The 19,292-nt window shown below is 47.3% G+C and overlaps 1 protein-coding gene across 1 annotated transcript in view; it reads right to left on the bottom strand.

Moving 5' to 3' along the window:
• LOC111959348 (E3 ubiquitin-protein ligase SH3RF3) overlaps nt 1-16,539 on the bottom strand; it is a 72,599-nt gene extending 56,060 nt beyond the window's left edge. Inside the window, 1 exon segment of the mRNA XM_023980848.3 lies at nt 15,917-16,539. Within this exon segment, the coding sequence (XP_023836616.2) occupies nt 15,917-16,291 (375 nt within the window). The 5' untranslated portion in view covers nt 16,292-16,539.
• Nucleotides 16,540-19,292: the final 2,753 nt, after the last annotated feature.

The raw sequence follows: 19,292 nt of genomic DNA, 5'->3' as shown, positions 1-19,292 counted from the left end.
AGTAATCACTTTTTCGCCGGATTCATAAGCGGAATCTTGCGTCTGTGCCTCCCGCACACAACACCCGTCTGTACTGACTATTTCATTCAACCTTTTCAATAGAATCTAAAAAGATCACTACATGCGCTATTCAATCCTTGAGGCTGATTTGATGCTATCATTACCAATGATAGCACCCACAGCCAGGCTACATTCTTCTACTGAACACCCTGCCCGGCTGGAATCTTTTACCCCATGCCTCCGGCTTAGTTTTTCAACTCTACCACTTCCTCGAGTGGCCATTCCAAACAGCCCCACCGCTGGTTGTGCCCTCGCAAAAACTACAACAAACAACCTCACACATCCACCACCCTTATATCGTGCTTAATTGATAGTTAAACAATATACCCTTAAAACAACTAAACTAAATGTATATATACTATATAGCTACATACCAAAACCCAATAGAGTGAAAAGAAATTACATTTCGCTCTCACAGTCAACTCCTGCTTGAACGACTCACTCCCAGCATGCCACTCCGACGAGAGAGAGAGAGAGAGAGGAGGAGAAAGGAGAGAGAGAGAGAGAGAGAGAGAGAGAGAGAGGAGAGAGAGAGAGAGACGAGAAAGATCAGAGGCAGAGGAGAGAGAGAGAAGGAGAGAGAGTAGAAGCAGAGAGAAGCAGCAGGAGAGAAGAGAGAGAGAGAGAAGAGAGAGAGAGGAGAGAGAGAGAGGAGAGAGAGAGAGAGAGAGAGAGGAAAGACAGAGGAGAGAGGAGAGAAGAGAGAGAGAGGAGAGAGAGAGAGAGAGAGAGAAAGATCAGCAGGAGAGAGAGAGAGAAGAACGATCAGCAGGAAGAAGGAGAGAGAGAGAGAGAGAGAGAGAGAGAGAGGGAGAGAAGTAGAGAAAAGTAGTACAATTCCTGAAGCTGTTGTCACGCACGCGCACCCACACACACGCACTCAACAGTGTGGGTGACTGTACATCTGTCTCAGTGAATATGAGTGACTTATTTGGAACGAAACATCACATGAACATTTCCATTTCACTATTTCCCTAGAAAACAGGTACAGTTCTATTATAAATATTTGACTGACTAGGAGTGACGCATCTTCAGATCTAAAGATGAGAGAATGTTTCTTGCTCATGCTGTGTTACATTTTTAGTGAGAGAGAAAGAGCTGTCAGCTGTATTCAGCAGATAYGCATTATAATGCCACACAGAAAAAGACAAAGAGAAGCAGAGAGATATAGAGGAAGAGGAAAATAGGGAGAACGAGGGAGAAGGGAGACAGGGGTTGAGAGAAAAAAGGCAGAGAGCGATGAATGAGACAATTGGTGTACATATGGGGTAGAAGAGAAAAGTGTCTGCAGGGGTTTGCTGGTCTCAGTTTAACTCTGCCTTCTCCAGTAGCTCTCTATCATAGCAGCTCTGAGTGTGTGTAGTGGAGATGGTTCCACGAACCACGCTCATGTAATGGGAAAGGGCAATTTCACACTGAGACTCCAATTTTTCATTTAAAATGTAGGCCAAACAAAAACCATTGATTTCAAAGTTCAACAAACCATACAACTCTATGGATTACTTTTAACAATTTACACTGAACATTTTATAAAAAACACATTRACTCGAAGAACTGTGTAGTTGCACATGTTTGGTAACAGACTTTCTGTAGAATCTCCATCAGTTTCTTTTGTGTCCATGTTTTCCAAAAACTCTGTTAAATATCTGCTCTGAATGAAGACTCAACATGTCTGAAGAAAGAATGGGGTGTCAGCTATGACATGACACCTTGACTTTGTCAAAATCTATTTTGGTTATTGAACAGTAAGTGAAGTGGATTTACACCCGGTGARAGAATTGCAGAAACAGAACTTCATCATGGGTCCCTGATCTGGTACTACCCAGAAATGCATCATAATGCATATGAAGGTCATTCTCTTCATGGTGATGTATCCTGAATAGGTACACAAAGGTAGAAATATGCAATATCCTCCGTTGCATATTTGGGTATTATTCTACACACAGGCTATTATTTTTTATGAGCTCTTTAATGAGTAGAGTATAGTTCAGTACAGTACAATACAGTACATTATAGTMTATTCAACTCTAGTGTGCGTCCTCCACCAGCACCCAGCATCTCTCCTCCGGACCATAACCCTCCCACTCCACGAGGTARTGAAGGCCRCTCGCCCGACGCCTCGAGTCCAGGATGGCTCGAACAGCATACGCCGGGACCCCATCGATGTCCAGAGGGGGCGGAGGAACCTCCCGCACCTCAGACTCCTGGAGTGTACCAGCCACCACCGGCCTGAGGAGAGACACATGTAACGAGGGATTAATARGGTKATCTGGGGAAAGCTGTAACTTGTAGCATACCTCGTTCACTCTCCTCAGGACTTTGAATGGCACCCCAAACCGCGGGCCCAGCTTCCGGCAGGGCAGGTGGGGGGGCAGGTTTCGGGTCGAGAGCCAGACCCGGCCCCCCGTGCAAACACCGGGGCCTCACTGCGGTGGTGGTCGGAGCTCGCCTTCTGCCGCCTCATGGCCCATTGCAGGTGCACATGGGCGGCGTCCCAGGTCTCCTCCGAGCGCTTAAACCATTCGTCCACCGCAGGAGCCTCGATCTGGCTCTGATGCCAGGGTGCCAGAACCGGCTGATACCCCNCTCTCCTCAGGACTTTGAATGGCACCCCAAACCGCGGGCCCAGCTTCCGGCAGGGCAGGTGGGGGGGCAGGTTTCGGGTCGAGAGCCAGACCCGGCCCCCCGTGCAAACACCGGGGCCTCACTGCGGTGGTGGTCGGAGCTCGCCTTCTGCCGCCTCATGGCCCATTGCAGGTGCACATGGGCGGCGTCCCAGGTCTCCTCCGAGCGCTTAAACCATTCGTCCACCGCAGGAGCCTCGATCTGGCTCTGATGCCAGGGTGCCAGAACCGGCTGATACCCCAGTACGCACTGGAAGGGGGAGAGGTCAGTGGAGGAGTGGCGGAGTGAGTTTTGGGCCATCTCTGCCCAGGGGATGAACGCCGCCCACTCCCCCGGCCGGTCCTGGCAATATGACCGCTGAAACCTACCCACATCCTGGTTTACTCTCTCCACCTGCCCGTTACTCTCGGGGTGAAAATCTGAGGTGAGGCTGACCGAGACCCCCAGACGTTCCATGAACGCACTCCAGACCCTGGACGTGAACTGGGGACCCCGATCAGAGACTATGTCCTCAGGCACCCCGTAGTGCCGGAAGACGTGAGTGAACAGGGCCTCCGCAGTCTGTAGGGCCGTAGGGAGACCGGGCAAAGGGAGGAGACGGCAGGACTTAGAAAACCGACCCACAACGACCAGGATCGTAGTGTTGCCCTGTGAGGGAGGAAGATCCGTCAGGAAGTCCACCAACAGGTGCGACCACGGCTGTTGTGGAAGGGGTAGGGGTTGTAACTTCCCTCTCGGCAGGTGCCTGGGAGCCTTGCACTGGGCACACACCGAGCAGGAGGAAACATAAACCCTCACGTCCTTGGCCAAGGTGGACCACCAATACTTCCCACTAAGACAGCGCACCGTCCGACCGATGCCAGGATGACCAGAGGAGGGTGACGTGTGGGCCCAATAGATCAACCGGTCGCGGACAGCAGACGGAACGTACAGACGCCCAGCTGGACACTGGAAAGGAGTGGGCTCTGTAGGTAGCGCCCGCTCGATGTCCGCGTCCAGCTCCCAAACCACCGGTGCCACCAGGCAAGAGGCCGGGAGTATGGGAGTGTGATCCATGGACCGCTCCTCTGTGTCATACATCCGGAACAGTGCGTCTGCCTTAGCGTTCTGGGAACCTGGTCGGTAGGACAGGGTGAACACAAAACAGGTAAAAWCATGGCCCATGTACTCCAGATGTACTCCAGATTGTGGTGGTCAGTCCAGATGAGAAAAGGGTGTCTCGCCCCCTCAAGCCAATGTCTCCACACCTTCAGAGCCTTGATGACAGCCAACAACTCCCGGTCCCCCACATCATAGTTTTGCTCCGCTGGGCTGAGCTTCTTCGAAAAGAAGGTACAGGGGGTGAAGCTTCAGTGGCGTACCCGAGCGCTGAGAGAGCACGGCTCCTATCCCAGCCTCGGAAGCGTCCACCTCTACTATGAACGCCAAAGAGGGATCCGGATGAGCCAGCACGGGAGCCGAGGTAAAAAGAGCCCTCAGTTGACCAAAAGCCCTGTCCGCCTCAGCCGAACATTGCAGTCGCACCGGTCCAACCTTCAGCTGTGAGGTAATGGGAGCCGCTACCTGACCAAAGCCCCGGATAAACCTCCGGTAGTAGTTGGCAAACCCTAGGAACCACTGCACTTCCTTTACCGTGGCCAATTACGCACGGCTGAAATGCGGTCACTCTCCATCTCCACCCCTGACGTGGAAATGCAGTACCCTAGGAAGGAGACGGACTGTTGGAAGAACAGACATTTCTCAGCCTTGACGTACAGGTCATGTTCCAATAGTCGACCAAGCACCCTGCGCACCAGGGACACTTGCTCGGCACGTGTAGCGGAGTTTATCAGAATGTCGTCGATATACACCACTACACCCTGCCCGCGCAGGTCCCGGAAAATCTCGTCAACAAAGGCCTGGAAGACTGATGGAGCATTCATCAACACGTACGGCATGACGAGGTACTCATAGTGCCCTGAGGTGGTACTAAATGCCATCTTCCACTCGTCCCACTCCCGGATACGCACCAGGTTGTAAGTGCTCCTGAGATCCAATTTTGTGAAGAAGCGCGCCCCGTGCATTGACTCAATCGCACTGGCGATGAGAGGCAGCGGGTAGCTGTACCTCACAGTGATCTGATTGATACCCCGATAGTCAATACACGGGCGCAGACCCCCATCCTTCTTCTTCACAAAAAATAAACTTGAGGAGGCAGGTGAAGTGGAGGGCCGAATGTATCCCTGCCCCAGGGATTCGGAGACATATGTTTCCATAGCGGCCGTCTCCTCCTGTGACAGAGGATACACGTGACTCCTGGGAAGTGCTGCGTCTACCAGGAGATTTATCGCACAACCCCCCCGTCGATGGGGTGGTAATTGAGTCGCCCTCTTCTTACAGAAGGCGAGAGCCAAATCGGTATATTCTGAGGGGACGCGCACGGTGGAGACCTGGTCTGGACTTTCCACCGTAGTCGCACCAATGGAAACCCCTTCACACCTCCCTGAGCACTTTTGTGACCACCCCTTGAGAGCCCTCTGTTGCCACGAAATAGTGGGGTCATGACAGGCCAACCAYGGTAGGCCCAGCACCACGGGAAACGCAGGAGAATCAATAAGGAAMAGACTGATTCTCTCCTTGTGACCCTCCTGCGTAACCATGCCTAGTGGAGCAGMGGCCTCCCTAATCAGCCCTGACCCTAATGGTCAACTATCTAGGGCATGCACAGGGAAGGGCATATCCACAGGAACAAGGGGGATCCCTAAACTATGGGCAAATTAACAGTCAATAAAATTACCAGCTGCGCCTGAATCTACGAGCGCCTTATGCTGGGAATGCGGGGAAAACTCAGGAAATTTAATAGACACATACATGTGAGCAACAGGGGGCTCTGGGTGAGCCTGGTGCAGACTCACCTGGGGTGACACGATAGCGCCCTGCCTGCTGCCTCGACTCCCTGAGGAACCCCCCCCAGCACCGACCAGCAGTGTGCCCTCTMCAGCCACAGATGGTGCAGGGAATGGCCCCTCCTCCGGTCGCCCTAAGCACAGCACATCCCAGCTCCATGGGGGTCGGAGCAGAAGTGCTGGGGGATGGAACTGACAGGCCCCAATCCGGACGTCCGCGGGTAGCCAGCAGGTTGTCCAGCCGGATGGACAGGTCCACCAGCTGGTCCAACGTGAGGGTGTTGTCTCGGCAGGCCAACTCCTGACGGACGTCCTCACGCAGACTGCACCGGTAGTGATCAATCAGGGCCCTGTCGTTCCATCCCGGTCTGGCGGCCAGGGTCCGGAAGACCAAAGCGAAATCCTGCGCGCTCCTCGTCCCCTGCCTCAGGTGGAACAGACGTTCACCCGCCGCTCGACCCTCAGGCGGGTGGTCGAAAACTGCCCGAAAGCGGCGTGTGAACTCTGCGTAATGGTCCAATGCCGTGTCTCCTTCACTCCATACGACGTTGGCCCACTCCAGGGCTTTGCCTGAGAGGCAGGAGACGAGGGCGTACACGCTCTCACGTCCCGAAGGAGCCGGGTGGACGGTCGCCAGGTAGAGTTCCAGCTGGAGTAGGAACCCCTGGCATCCGGCAGCCATCCCATCATACTCCCTCGGGAGCGTGAGCCGAATCCCGCTGGGCCCGGGTGAAGGAGGGGTGGACAGTGGGGCCTGCTGGTGGAGGCGCTGGAAGACCTCCTCCTCTCTCCCAACGATCCATCGTCTGCAGCACGCGATCAATGGCGGTGCCCAGACGTTGCAACATGGTCGCATGCTGCTGAACGCGCTCCTCTATCGCCACAGGGAGGGCGTCTGCTCCAGCTGACTCCATTCGGTGGTGAGTGATTCTGTAATAGTGCCTGGTGTAGAGGAGTCAGGCGCAGGACAGCAGATATGAGTAATAAACGTAATTTTGTCAAATATTCACAAATACAACACAATAAATCGAGCCCACAATAACGGACCATATTACAAACAAACAATCACTCACAAACAACCATGGGGGAATTATTTAACCATGGGGGGGTTAAATAATGAACAAGTAATTGGGGGATTGAAACCAGGTGTGTAAGACAAGGACAAAACAAATGGAAAATAAAAAGTGGATCGGCGATGGCTAGAAGGCCAGAGGGACCGACTTCGGCCGAAGTCGTGACACTGTATTCAAACCCACAAATGCTGTTGCTTCAGATACTCAACTAGTCTACTAGTTTAATCAGAACAACAGTTTTCAGCTGTGCTAACATTGTTGCAAAAGGGTTTTCTAATGATCAGTTAGCCTTTCAAAATGATAAACTTGGATTAGCTAACAAAACATGACATTGGAACACAGGAGTGATGGTTGCTGATAATGGGCCTTTGTACGCCATTAAAAATCTGCCGTTTCCAGCTACAATAGTCATTTAAAACATTAACAATGTCTACACTGTATTTCTGATCAATTTGATGTTATTTTAATAGACAAAATATTTTATTTTATTTTAAAAACATGYACATTTCTAAGTGACCCCAAACTTTTGAACGGTAGTGTATATATAGGACAAAACACATCATGACAAGAGAGACACCACAACACTACATAAAGAGAGACCTAAGACAACAGCATAGCATGGCAGCAACACATAAAAACACAGCATGGTAGCAACACAACATYACAACAACATTTTAGCAGCACAACATGGCAGCAGCACAAAACATGGTACACACATTATTGGGCACAGACAACAGCACAAAGGGCAAGAAGGTAGAGACAACAATACATCACGCAAAGCAGCCACAACTATCAGTAAGAGTGTCCATCATTGAGTCTTTGAATGAAGAGATGGAGATAAAACTGTCCAGTTTGAGTGGTTTTTGCAGCTCGTTCCAGTCGCTAACTGCAGCGAACTGAAAAGAGGAGCGACCCAGGGATGTGTGTGCTTTGGGGACCTTTAACAGAATGTGACTGGCAGAATGGGTGTTGTATGTGGAGGATAAGGGTTGCAGTAGGTATCTCAGATAGGGGGGAGTGAGGCCTAAGAGGGTTTTATAAATAATCATCAACCAGTGGGTCTTGCGACGGGTATACAGAGATGACCAGTTTACAGAGGAGTATAGAGTGATGTTCCCTATAAGGAGAATTGGTGGCAAATTTGATGGTGAATGGTAAAGAACATCTAGCCGCTCGAGAGCACCCTTACCTGCCGATCTATAAATTACGTCTCTGTAATCTAGCATGGGTAGGATGGTCATCTGAATCAGGGTTAGTTTGGCAGCTGGGGTGAAAGAGGAGCGATTACGTTAGAGGAAACCAAGTCTAGATTTAACTTTAGCCTGCAGCTTTGATATGTGCTGAGAGAAGGACAGTGTAACGTCAAGCCATACTCCCAAGTACTTGTATGAGGTGACTACCTCAACCTCTAAACCCTCAGAGGTAGTAATCACACCCGTGGGGAGAGGGGCATTCTTCTTACCAAACCACATGACCTTTGTTTTGGAGGTGTTCAGAACAAGGTTAAGGGCATAGAAAGCTTGCTGGACACTAAGAAAACTGTGTCGTAGAGTGTTTAACACAAAATCCGGGGAGGGGCCAGCTGAGTATAAGACTGTCTCATCTGCATATAAATAGATGACAGAGCTTCCTACTGCCTGAGCTATGTTGTTGATGTACATTGAGAAGAGTTTGGGAACTAGGATCGAGCCTTGGGGTTTCTCGCGTTGGTTAGTGAGCGAAGCTGGGCAAAGTGTGCAGTTTGACTAGGCTACTGATATTGTCTGGGGTTGCTTGGCATGCAAAATTCCTTGTAGATCAATGACTGTCAACACAGTTACTTGCAGTTTGACACTGAAATGTGAGAGGTATTTTCAGAAGGTAGAAAGAATGTAATATGAGCAACAACAACAACAAAGTGAACCATCCATTCGTAACGTTTGAATAGATTTTCTGACCGATGCATGCTACATTTGGATCAGTTAAGGGGTCTGCAGAACGATGCACTTGTATCTTAAACATTTGAATCGGSACTGATGGGTATCGGTGAATCGTTACATCCCGTAGTACTCTACTGTTCTCTACTGTAATGTAAGTACTGTAATGTCTAAACTTGTGAAACATAGACGTCTATGATTGGTTCAAATCTGAACCAATCATGGACACCTATGTTTGGGCCAAATGAATGCTGGTCCAGATGTCTGTGGACATTGAAATAAAGTCTTGGGTGAACTGACCAAATTTMAACTACTTTTAACGTCCATGGATGTCCGGTGTCGGTCGGTGCTCAGTGGTTGAGGATACTGGTTACAGTCAATGGAAAGAGAGGGGGCTCATTGTTAGGTGTCAGTTAGAGCCGGGAGAAGTGACATTAATTGGAGAGAGAGAGGGGGGTTGTCACACTTGCTTAGACCACCAGATGACAGAAAGAGAAAAACAACAGTATCAGCTGAACATACATATGCCAGTGGAAAGGAGGACTATAGCAAGTGAACCAACTGTGGTTTGTGCCTACTATGATTTCCCATTGTAGCCAATTCGATTGCAGAAAGTTTGTCACAGATTTTTCTGAAATTCTGCTACCGTAAAAACATTACAACTAATTCATAGGTATACCTTAACTTGTTACTTCAGGGAACTTTCATTGTCCCCTCCTCATGAGGGACAGAAAATATCAAATATCTTAAAGATACAGCATGTGGGTTTTTGGTAACGGATTCAAGGCACAAGGCAATGTTTTTTAAACTTAAAAAATGTAGAAAAAATGATCCGAAATGAAATATGTTTGATATTAGTCTGCAGGGGTCTTTACTTCAACATTATTTAGTTTTGATGTATTTCTAATACCATGTAAGACATTCTGGTAGTGTTGTCTAAGACCTCTATTCCATCTGTTTGACAAGAAATCAAAGCCATTGCTTGTTCCTATTTTTATCATGGAAAATTATTATATGCCTTAATTCTCAAAAATATAGCCTCTTATCTTTCATTTACCCCCAATTTGACATGTCTTATGAACTTGTGGTGAACATGGTTCCTTTTACATGGAAATTACAGTAACATTGTCTGAGACCTTAAAACTTGTGTATCTCCCGATAAAATTCCTAGGCTTTATCTCAGACATACAGTTAAACGTCGAAGTTTACATACACCTTAGCCAAATACATTGAACTCAGTTTTTTCACAATTCCTGACATTAATCCTAGTAAAAACTCCCTGTCTTAGGTCAGTTAGGATCACCACTATATTTTAAGAATGTGAAATGTTAGAATAATAGTAGAGATAATTATTTATTTCAGATTGATTTCTTTCATCACATTCCCAGTGGGTCAGAAGTTACATTACACTCAATTAGTATTTAGTAGCATTGCCTTTAAATTTTAACTTGGGTCAAATGTTCGGGTAGCCTTCCACAAGCTTCCCACAATAGGTTGGGTGATTTTGCCCATTCCTCCCTGACAGAGCTGGTGTAACTGAGTCAGGTTTTGTAGCCTCCTTGCTTGCACATGCTTTTTCAGTTCTGGCCACACATTTTCTATAGGATTGATGTCAGGCTTTGTGATGGCCACTCCAATACCTTGACTTTGTTGCCTCTAAGCCATTTTGCCACAACTTTGGAAGTATGCTTGGGGTCATTGTCCATTTAGAAGACCCATTTGTGACCAAGCTTAACTTCCTGACTATGTCTTGAGATGCTGCTTCAATATATCCACATAATTTTCCTTCCTCGTGATGCTATTTTTTTTTTAATTGCACCAGTCCCTCATGCAGCAACACACCCCCACAACATGATGCTGCCATACATGATGTTCTCGGCTTGCAAGCATCCTCCTTTATCCTCCAAACATAACGATGGTCATTATGGCCAAAAAGTTTATATTTTCACCAGACCAGAGACATTCACCAAAAATACGATCTCCCCATGTGCAGTTGCAAACCGTAAGTCTTAACTGTAATGGACAGTGCACTCTTGCAGCGGCTTCAGTTGTGTCGATATAGGACCGTTTTACTGTGGATAAGATACGTTTGTACCTGTTCCTCCAGCATCTTCACAAGGTCCTTGCTGTTGTTCTGAGAGATTGACTTTTCGCACCAAGTACATTCATCTCTAGAGACAGAATGCGTCTCCTTCCTGAGCGGTATGACGGCTGCATGTCCCATGTGTTTATACTTGCGTACTATTGTTTGTACAGATGAAGGTGGTACCTTCAGGTGTTTGAAATTGCTCCCAAGGATGAACCAGACTGGAGGTCTCCAATTTTTTTCTGAGGTCTTGGCTGATTTCTGATGATGTCAAGCAAATAGGCACTGATTTGAAGGTAGGCCTTGAAATACATCCACACTGTACACCCCAATTGACGTCAAATTATGTCAATTAGCCTATCAGAAGGCTTCTAAAGACATACAAATTTTCTAGATTTTCCAACGTTTATGACACAATCAACTTAGTGTATGTAAACTTCTGACCCAATGGAATTGTGATACAGTGAATTATAAGTGAAATAATCTGTCTGTAAACAATTGCATTACTTGCGTCATGCACAAAGTAGATGTCCTAACTGACTTTCCAAAACTATAGTTTGTTAACAAGAAATTTGTGGAGTGGTTGAAAAACGAGTTTTAATGACTCCAACCTAAGTGTATGTAAACTTCCTACTTCAACTGTAGTACTGTGCACACAAATAGGCCTATTTTTTTCTCCCTGCTCAATAAGAGATTACCAAACCATGTGAACTTGAGGTTGGGTGACGATAGGTTAGGACAGGCTGGTTTGGTAAGTGGCCACTAGTCTCTCTGTCAAGCTGCTCAGATTGAATGAGTCTCTCTGGATAAACATCACTTCACCTCGCACTGAGATGGAGAGAGAGAGAGACAGAGAGAGAGAAACAGATAGAGAGAGAGAGATCCCCAGGTCTCCTGAAGAAACGGAGGTTTAATTTCCAGCAGAATAATCATCAGCATCACTCAAACAGGCAGAGAGAGGGATGGAGGAAGAGAGAGGCTCTAAAGATGATGGACTCTCCATTTCCCTTTACACGCACAGAGATATAGCCAATTACACACACACTGCATCTCAAAGCACAGAGAGGAGATAGCCAATTCCAGGCACTGGCAGGCAGCGTACAGAGAATAGGTTTTAAATTCTATGGAACTCTGCTCAGCTGCAACCTGAGATCGGAGATCGGAGCGGAGGTGTGTGTGTGGGGTGGGGTGAGGGGGGGGGGTGTATCAGCTGAATTAGGCTAATCAGCCTGATCAACGACATCATGTCCACATTTCCTTTGGCAATGTCTCTCTGTTTGAAAGGACTTATATCTCATAGCTCTGACATCTCTCTCTCTTTTGCTCTCTCGCCTTCTCTCCATTACTCCATCACACTTTTTTCTGTCTCTCTGTCTCTCCCTCTCTCCTCCTGTAGACTAAACAAGCGAGAAAGCAGACAGGATGGACACACTGTCTCGACGCGCGCACACAGAGAGAGAGAGAGCGAGAGAGAGAGAGCGAGAGAGAGAGAGAGAGAGAGAGAGAGAGAGAGAGAGAGAGAGAGAGAGAGAGAGAGAGAGAAGAGAGAGAGAGAGGAGAGAGCGAGAGAGAGAATGAGAGAGAGAGAGATTGTTTCCACTATATACGAGAGATGTTCCATGATAAAGCCTAAATCCTCAGAAAGTGTTCCACAGGAGACCATTAACACTTGACGTTCAAACAGTTTAGACCTGGAAGATGAATAACCATGTCTGGGACTTGAAGTCTCATGTTAGATCTGTGATAATAACATCAGGCTTTGGCTCAGTGGGCTGACACATTCTTGAGTTGCACAGAGAGGTGATCTGGTCAGTCACATTGGTAACAGATAATTTCTCATTATCCTCTCCTCCGTGTATGAATTCATTTTCCAGCACTAGGCCAGCCGCCAGACCTGACTGACTTCTCACCCTCATCTCCATACTAACAATGGTGGGGGGTTTAACTTTTGTGTGTGTCTCTCTGTGGTGTGTTGTGTTGTGTGTGTGTGTGTGTGTGTGTGTGTGGTGTGTGTGTGTGTGTGTGTGTTGTGTGTGTGTGTGTGTGTGTGTGTGTGTGTGTGTGTGTGTGTGTGTGTGTGTGTGTGTGTGTGTGTGTGTGTGTTGTGGGGGATGGGAGTTAACCCTTCACCCATGGGAATAGCAGCCAAGCTGAAAGCTTGTTTAGCCACAACACCCATCTAAGGCCAATAAACCCATCTGCATCTCCACCCCAGCCTTATACACTATCTGCATCTCACACCCCCAGCCTATACACTATCTGCATCTCCACCCCCCAGCCTATAACACTATTGCATCTACCCCCAGCCTATACACTATCTGCATCTCCACCCCCCCAGCCTATACACTATTGCTGCATTCTCCACCCCCCAGCCTATAACTATCTGCATCTACCACCCCAGCCTATACACTATCTGCATCTCCACCCCCAGCCTATTACACTATCTGCATCTCCACCCCCACGCCTAGTACCTATCCTGATCTCATCTACACCGCAACCATCTGATCTCCACCCCAGCCTATACACTCTGCATCTCCACCCCAGCCTATACACTATCTGCATCTCCACCCCAGTCCTATATACCACTATCTGCATCTCCACCCCCCAGCTATACACTATCTGCTCTCTCCCCCCAGCCTATACACTATCTGCATCTCCACCCCCAGCTATACACTATCTGCATCTCCACCCCCAGCTATACACTATTCGCATTCCCCCCAGTGTACACTATCTGCATCTCCACCCCCAGCCTATAACACCTATCTGCATCTCCATTCCCAGCCTTTACACCCTCTCTGCTTTTTTTCTGCATTTTCTCCCCTTTTTCTCTCTCCCTTCTCCCACTACAAGTCTCTCTCTCTCTTCATACAAGTACAAAACAATACCATATTGTTGTATTGTTATTACATCAGGCCAAGCAGCAATGTATATCTATTATACACTATATATACACTAATCTGCATCTCAACCCCTAGCCTATATCACTATCTGCATCTCCACCCAGCCTATACACTATCTGCATCTGTCCACCCCCAGCCTATACAACTATCTGCATTCAACCCCCAGCCTATACACTATCTGCATCTCCACCCAGCCTATACACTATTGCACTCCACCCCCAGCCTATACACTATCTGCATCTCCACCCCCAGCCTATCACTATCTGCATCTCCACCCCCCAGCCTATCACTATCTGCATCTCCACCCCCCACCTTACACTATCTGCATCTCCACACCCCAGCCTATACACTATCTGCATTCCACCCCCAGCCTATACACTATCTGCATCTCCACCCCCAGCTGTTACACATCTGATCTCCACCCCCAGCCTATACAGCTATCTGCATCTCCATCCCCAGCCTTCACACCCCTCTCTTTTTTCTGCATTTCTCTCCCTTTTTCTCTCCTCTCTCCCCACTAAAGTCTCTCTCTCTCTTCATACAAGTACAACAATACCATATTGTTGTATGTGTGTATTACATCAGGCCAAGCAGCAATGTATACTATGTCTCTGCCAGACAGCCGTAAGTCCTGTCAGTCAGTTTATTACCATGCAGATTAGCCAGAATCAACAACCAGACACTCATTACATTACAGATTCCCTTTAACCAATATCATTAATACCACATGAATACTGCATTAATACTCATTATGACACATGAATACTGCATTAATACTTCTTATGACCACATTATACTGCATGTGTCTGGCTCCCCTCAATGGGCTCTCCATATCATAGGCTCCTCCTGTGCGACTGTGTGTGTGTGTGTGTGTTTTGAGTCAGCAAAGACAAAAGTTCTCTGAATCTCTCTGCTCTTCATCCTTCCAACTGAAGGCAGCACACACACACACACACACACACACACACACACAACACACACACACACACACACCACACACACACACACACACACACAACACACACACACACACACACACACACCAACACACACACAAAACAGTCACAACCATACACACACACTAAATGAGATTCCTGCTCCTTAATAAATGTTGAGGGTGTCTTTGTCAGAGTGTGAGTGTTCAGAGGAATAAAGCACAGCTGCGGCTGGCTGTCTAGTCTGAAGGAGACATCTTAAACTAACACATCGAGAGAGAGAGAGAGAGAGCGAGAGAGAGAGAGAGAGAGAAAGAGAGAGAGAGAGAGAGATGGTTGCCTCGGAGCATTCCACACATCCACGATCAGTGTTTAGATTCTACTGCTTCTGCTGGTGGCTCTGGCAGGCCTGCTAGCTGCACCCCACCAGACACTCTGTCTCTCAGTCCTGGACTGTCCATAAGGTCAATAGTCACCCTGCTCCCCTTCAGTGGACTGGGAAGTATGAGAAGAAGAAACACTGGTATGTTAATTCTTTTTTTAGTTTTTTTATTTAACCTTTATTTTACTAGGCAAGTCAGTTAATAACACATTCTTATTTACAATGATGGCCTACCCCGGCCAAACCCGGACGACGCTGGGCCAATTTGGCGCCACCTATTGGGACTCCCAATCACGTCCGGATGTGATACAGCCTGGAATCGAACCAGGGGCTGTAGTGACGCCTCTTGCACTGAGATGCAGTCCCTTAGATGCTGCGCTACTTGGGAGCCGGAACTCACAATCAAAGAGGATTGTGAGTTACATTTTGTATACTATGTACACTACTTGGGCCAAAGACATGACATGGCATGACATTAACCTTTTCAAACAAACAAACATAATGGGCCCAAACATCTGTTATCATATAGGATACTGTTAATCAAACTAGACTGTGTATAAGGTAGAACCCCAACATCCAACCATGTCATTGTTCTGGCTGCTTTGTTCAGTCTATGTTATGAAACATGCTATACTGCTGCAGCTCTAGACTCTACACAGCCAGCCAATGAGGTAACTAAACCATTTCTGGCTACACCTGGCTTGTCTGTCAAGCAACAACATGAATAGCACAGGTGAAGTACTCTCTATTTCCATTATTCCCCACCCCCTCTCTCCCTCCCTCTATAATTGTCTTTAGCTGCAGGGGCCAGGGGTGGATATCACTGATGTCTTTCAGCACTTTATTGTATTTAACATTGAGGTGCTTTCTTTTCTTCCTGATGTCACATTAGATTTCCCAAACAGATTCCCAGCTATAATGCAATATCACCCCCCACACATGTTTACAGCAACTCTGTTCTGGAGGACTCCAGCCAAGGAACATTCTGTACAGCAAGTTGGTAGCCAACCAGCCCAAATACGACGTCGGATTAGACCGTAGCAGAGCCACGTACCTTGACCGGGGGGCTTCGTGTGGCCACCGGCAGGTCCCTGATCCCACTGCCCGGGGGAGAGGCACTGATCCCGGCTGCACAGCCCAGCGACCGCCCGCCTCCCACCAGGGACTGCCTGGTACTACCTCCAGTCCGTGGCCGCTGTTTGATCCCGTCCAGCAGGCGGACCAGCAAGATATTCGCGGGAAGATCATCCACCTCACAGCCGACTAGGATACGACATTCTGGGCATCTCAGTTCGTTCCTGGAGCTGACTATGTTCTCCAAGCAGCGGCGACAGAAGGTGTGTTGGCAAGGCAGGACTTTAGCTGTAGTGTCCAGCCGCTCCAAACACACTGAACACTCCAATAGATCCAACAGTGACGACTCGTCCATCTCACACTGCGTTATTAATGACGTTAACCGAGTGGGTGTTGGTTTCTTGTTGCGCGTGTAATGCACCAGAAACTGAAGAATGCATATCGGCGTAAGGCTGTTTAAATGCACAATTTCCCACAACAGAGCCCGTGCAGGGAACCAGGCAGCCCCTCTCGCTCTCTCTTCTATTTCTCCTCGCTCTCTCTCTATTTGCTCGCTCGCACAGCTGTGCAGAATGCAGTGAGGTCACGCTCTGCTGTGCAATTTCCCACAACGAAGCCCATGCAGGCAACCAGGCAGCCCCTCTCGCTCTCTTCTCTCCCTCTCCCTCTCCCTCTCTCTCTCTCTCTCTCTCTCTCTCTCTCTCTCTCTCTCTCTCTCTCTCTCTCTCTTCCTCATCTCTTTTTGTGCTGGTCGTGGCTGTGTGTGTGTGAGAGAGAGTGTGAGTGTTAGTGTGTGTGTGTGATAATGTTACTGTTATTCTATGGGGATGAACAGAGTGTGGAATGCATTCAAGTGGTATAATGCAACACAGATTATCCCCAAAACCTGTCACCATCTCTGATGAGCTAGTAGTGTGGCTTATCTTTATAAATAAGGTGTCAAGTCAATAAGCAAACTGAACCAGATATTTGGTAGACTCCATTAGGAGAGTAGGTAATTCTACCACAGAATAACCAGAATAACCAACACCAGTGGCGGTTTAAGATGAAGGAGAACGATTACATTTTTTCATGAGCATGGCCTTATTTCTATTACAGCATATTGGATGACTGTCATTCATATTCCATTCACCCAGCTCAATGTAACATCAATACGTTTAGGCTAKTACATGATACTCAAATTGTCCCTATACCCATCATGAGGTTGCTACAACCTAGCCTATGAAAAATTTGAGGTGTCAGACAGTGACACATTGGCAGACACTATTGACTGCATCTAGCTGATCTAGGGTGTAATCATTAGTCCAACAGTTGCAAATGAGAGTTTCTATTGGACAAATTCAGGTTTGTTTATCCCCGTTTTGTTCCGTTTGCTTCCGTTTAAGAAACGTTTTTCAACAGAATTGGTGGAATCTCCTGATCACACGTAACCACAGTTCACTTTCATAGCAGCCAAGTTGTATTCCTTTTCGTGTCTATGCTCTCTCCTCCTCTCACCATTTCCTTTCGCTACTGGACTTCAATGCACAACACATCAGCTGTATGTGACCAGGCAAAATAAACTTTCCAAGCCAAACCATATCATAACCACAACACAGCCTACATCGTTGTCACCATATTAGCTAAAGTAATGCCATAGTCAACATAGCTAATAGACCTAACGCATTAGTAAACCCACTACAATCATGCAGTATACAGTCAGTAAGCAGTTTACCACTTACACAGGTGGGCCCCAGTGGAAATACATTTGTAAAATCAGGACATTCTCCGGAAGTTGTCATAATTAGTGTGTAAGTCTATGGAAGGAGTTGAGAACCATGAGCCTCCTTGGTTTTCTATTGATGTCAATGTACCCAGAGGAGAACAGAAGCTAGCTGTCCTCCGGCTACTTAAAAAAATTGTTCTAATAAATATTACCTTTATTTCACTAGACAAGTCAGTTAAGAACAAATTCTTATTTACAATGACGACCTACCAAAAGGCAAAAGGCCTCCTGCGGGGATGGGGGCTGGGATTAAAACATTTAATTTAAAAAATATAGGACAAAACACATCACYACAAGAGAGACAACACAACACGACATAAAGAGAGACCTAAGACAACAGCATAGCAAGGCAGCAACACATGACAACACAGCATGGTAGCAACACAACATGACAACAACATTTTAGCAGCACAACATGGCAGCAGCACAACATGGTAACAGCACAAAACCCTTACAGCACAAAACCCTTACCTGCCGATCTATAAATTACTCTGTAATCTAGCATGGGTAGGATGGTCATCTGAATCAGGGTTAGTTTGGCAGCTGGGGTGAAAGAGGAGCGATTACGTTAGAGGAAACCAAGTCTAGATTTAACTTTAGCCTGCAGCTTTGATATGTACTGAGAGAAGGACAGTGTAACGTCAAGCCATACTCCCAAGTACTTGTATGAGGTGACTACCTCAACCTCTAAACCCTCAGAGGTAGGAATCACACTTGTAGGAAGAGGGACATTCTTCTTACCAAACCACATAACCTTTGTTTTGGAGGTGTTCAGAACAAGGTTAAGGGCATAGAAAGCTTATTGGACACTAAGAAAGCTTTGTCGTAGAGCATTTAACACAAAATCCAGAGGGTGGGCCAGCTGAGTATAAGACTGTATCATCTGCATTTAAATGGATGAGAGAGCTTCCCACTGCCTGAGCTATGTTGTTGATGTAAATTGAGAAGAGCGTGGGGCCTAGGATCGAGCCTTGGTGACAGGCAGTGGCTGAGACAGCAGATGTTCTGACTTCATACACTGCATTCTTTGAGAGAGGTAGTTAGCAAACCAGGCCAAAGACCCCTCAGAGACACCAATACTCCTTTGCCGGCCCACAATAATGGAATGGTCTACCGTATCAAAAGCCTTGGCCAAGTCAATGAAAATAGCAGCACAACATTGCTAAGAATCAAGGGCAATGGTAACATCATTGAGGACCTTTATTAAGGTTGCAGTGACACATCCATAACCTGAGAGGAAACCAGATTGTATACCAGAGAGATTACTATAGACATCAAGAAAGCCAGTCAGTTGATGATTGACAAGTTTTTCCAACACTTTTGATAAACAGGGCAAAATAGAAATAGGCCTAAAACAGTTAGGATCAGCTTAATCTCTCCCTTTAAATAAAGGACGAACCATGGCTGCCTTCCACGCAATGGAAGCCTCCCCAGAGAGGAGAGACAGGTTAAAAACATCAGAGATAGGCTTGGCGATGATAGGGGCAGCAACCTTAAAGAAGAAAGGGTCTAAACCATCTGACCCAGATTGCTTTTTGGGGTTATGCTTTTAGCACCTCGGACTCAGTGACCGCCTGCAGGAAGAAACTTT

This window comes from Salvelinus sp. IW2-2015, linkage group LG36 (genome assembly GCF_002910315.2).
Source record: "Salvelinus sp. IW2-2015 linkage group LG36, ASM291031v2, whole genome shotgun sequence".
Taxonomy (NCBI): domain Eukaryota; kingdom Metazoa; phylum Chordata; class Actinopteri; order Salmoniformes; family Salmonidae; genus Salvelinus; species Salvelinus sp. IW2-2015.
Note: the sequence above shows the minus strand (reverse complement) of the source record. Positions and strands in the feature narration are given on the sequence as shown.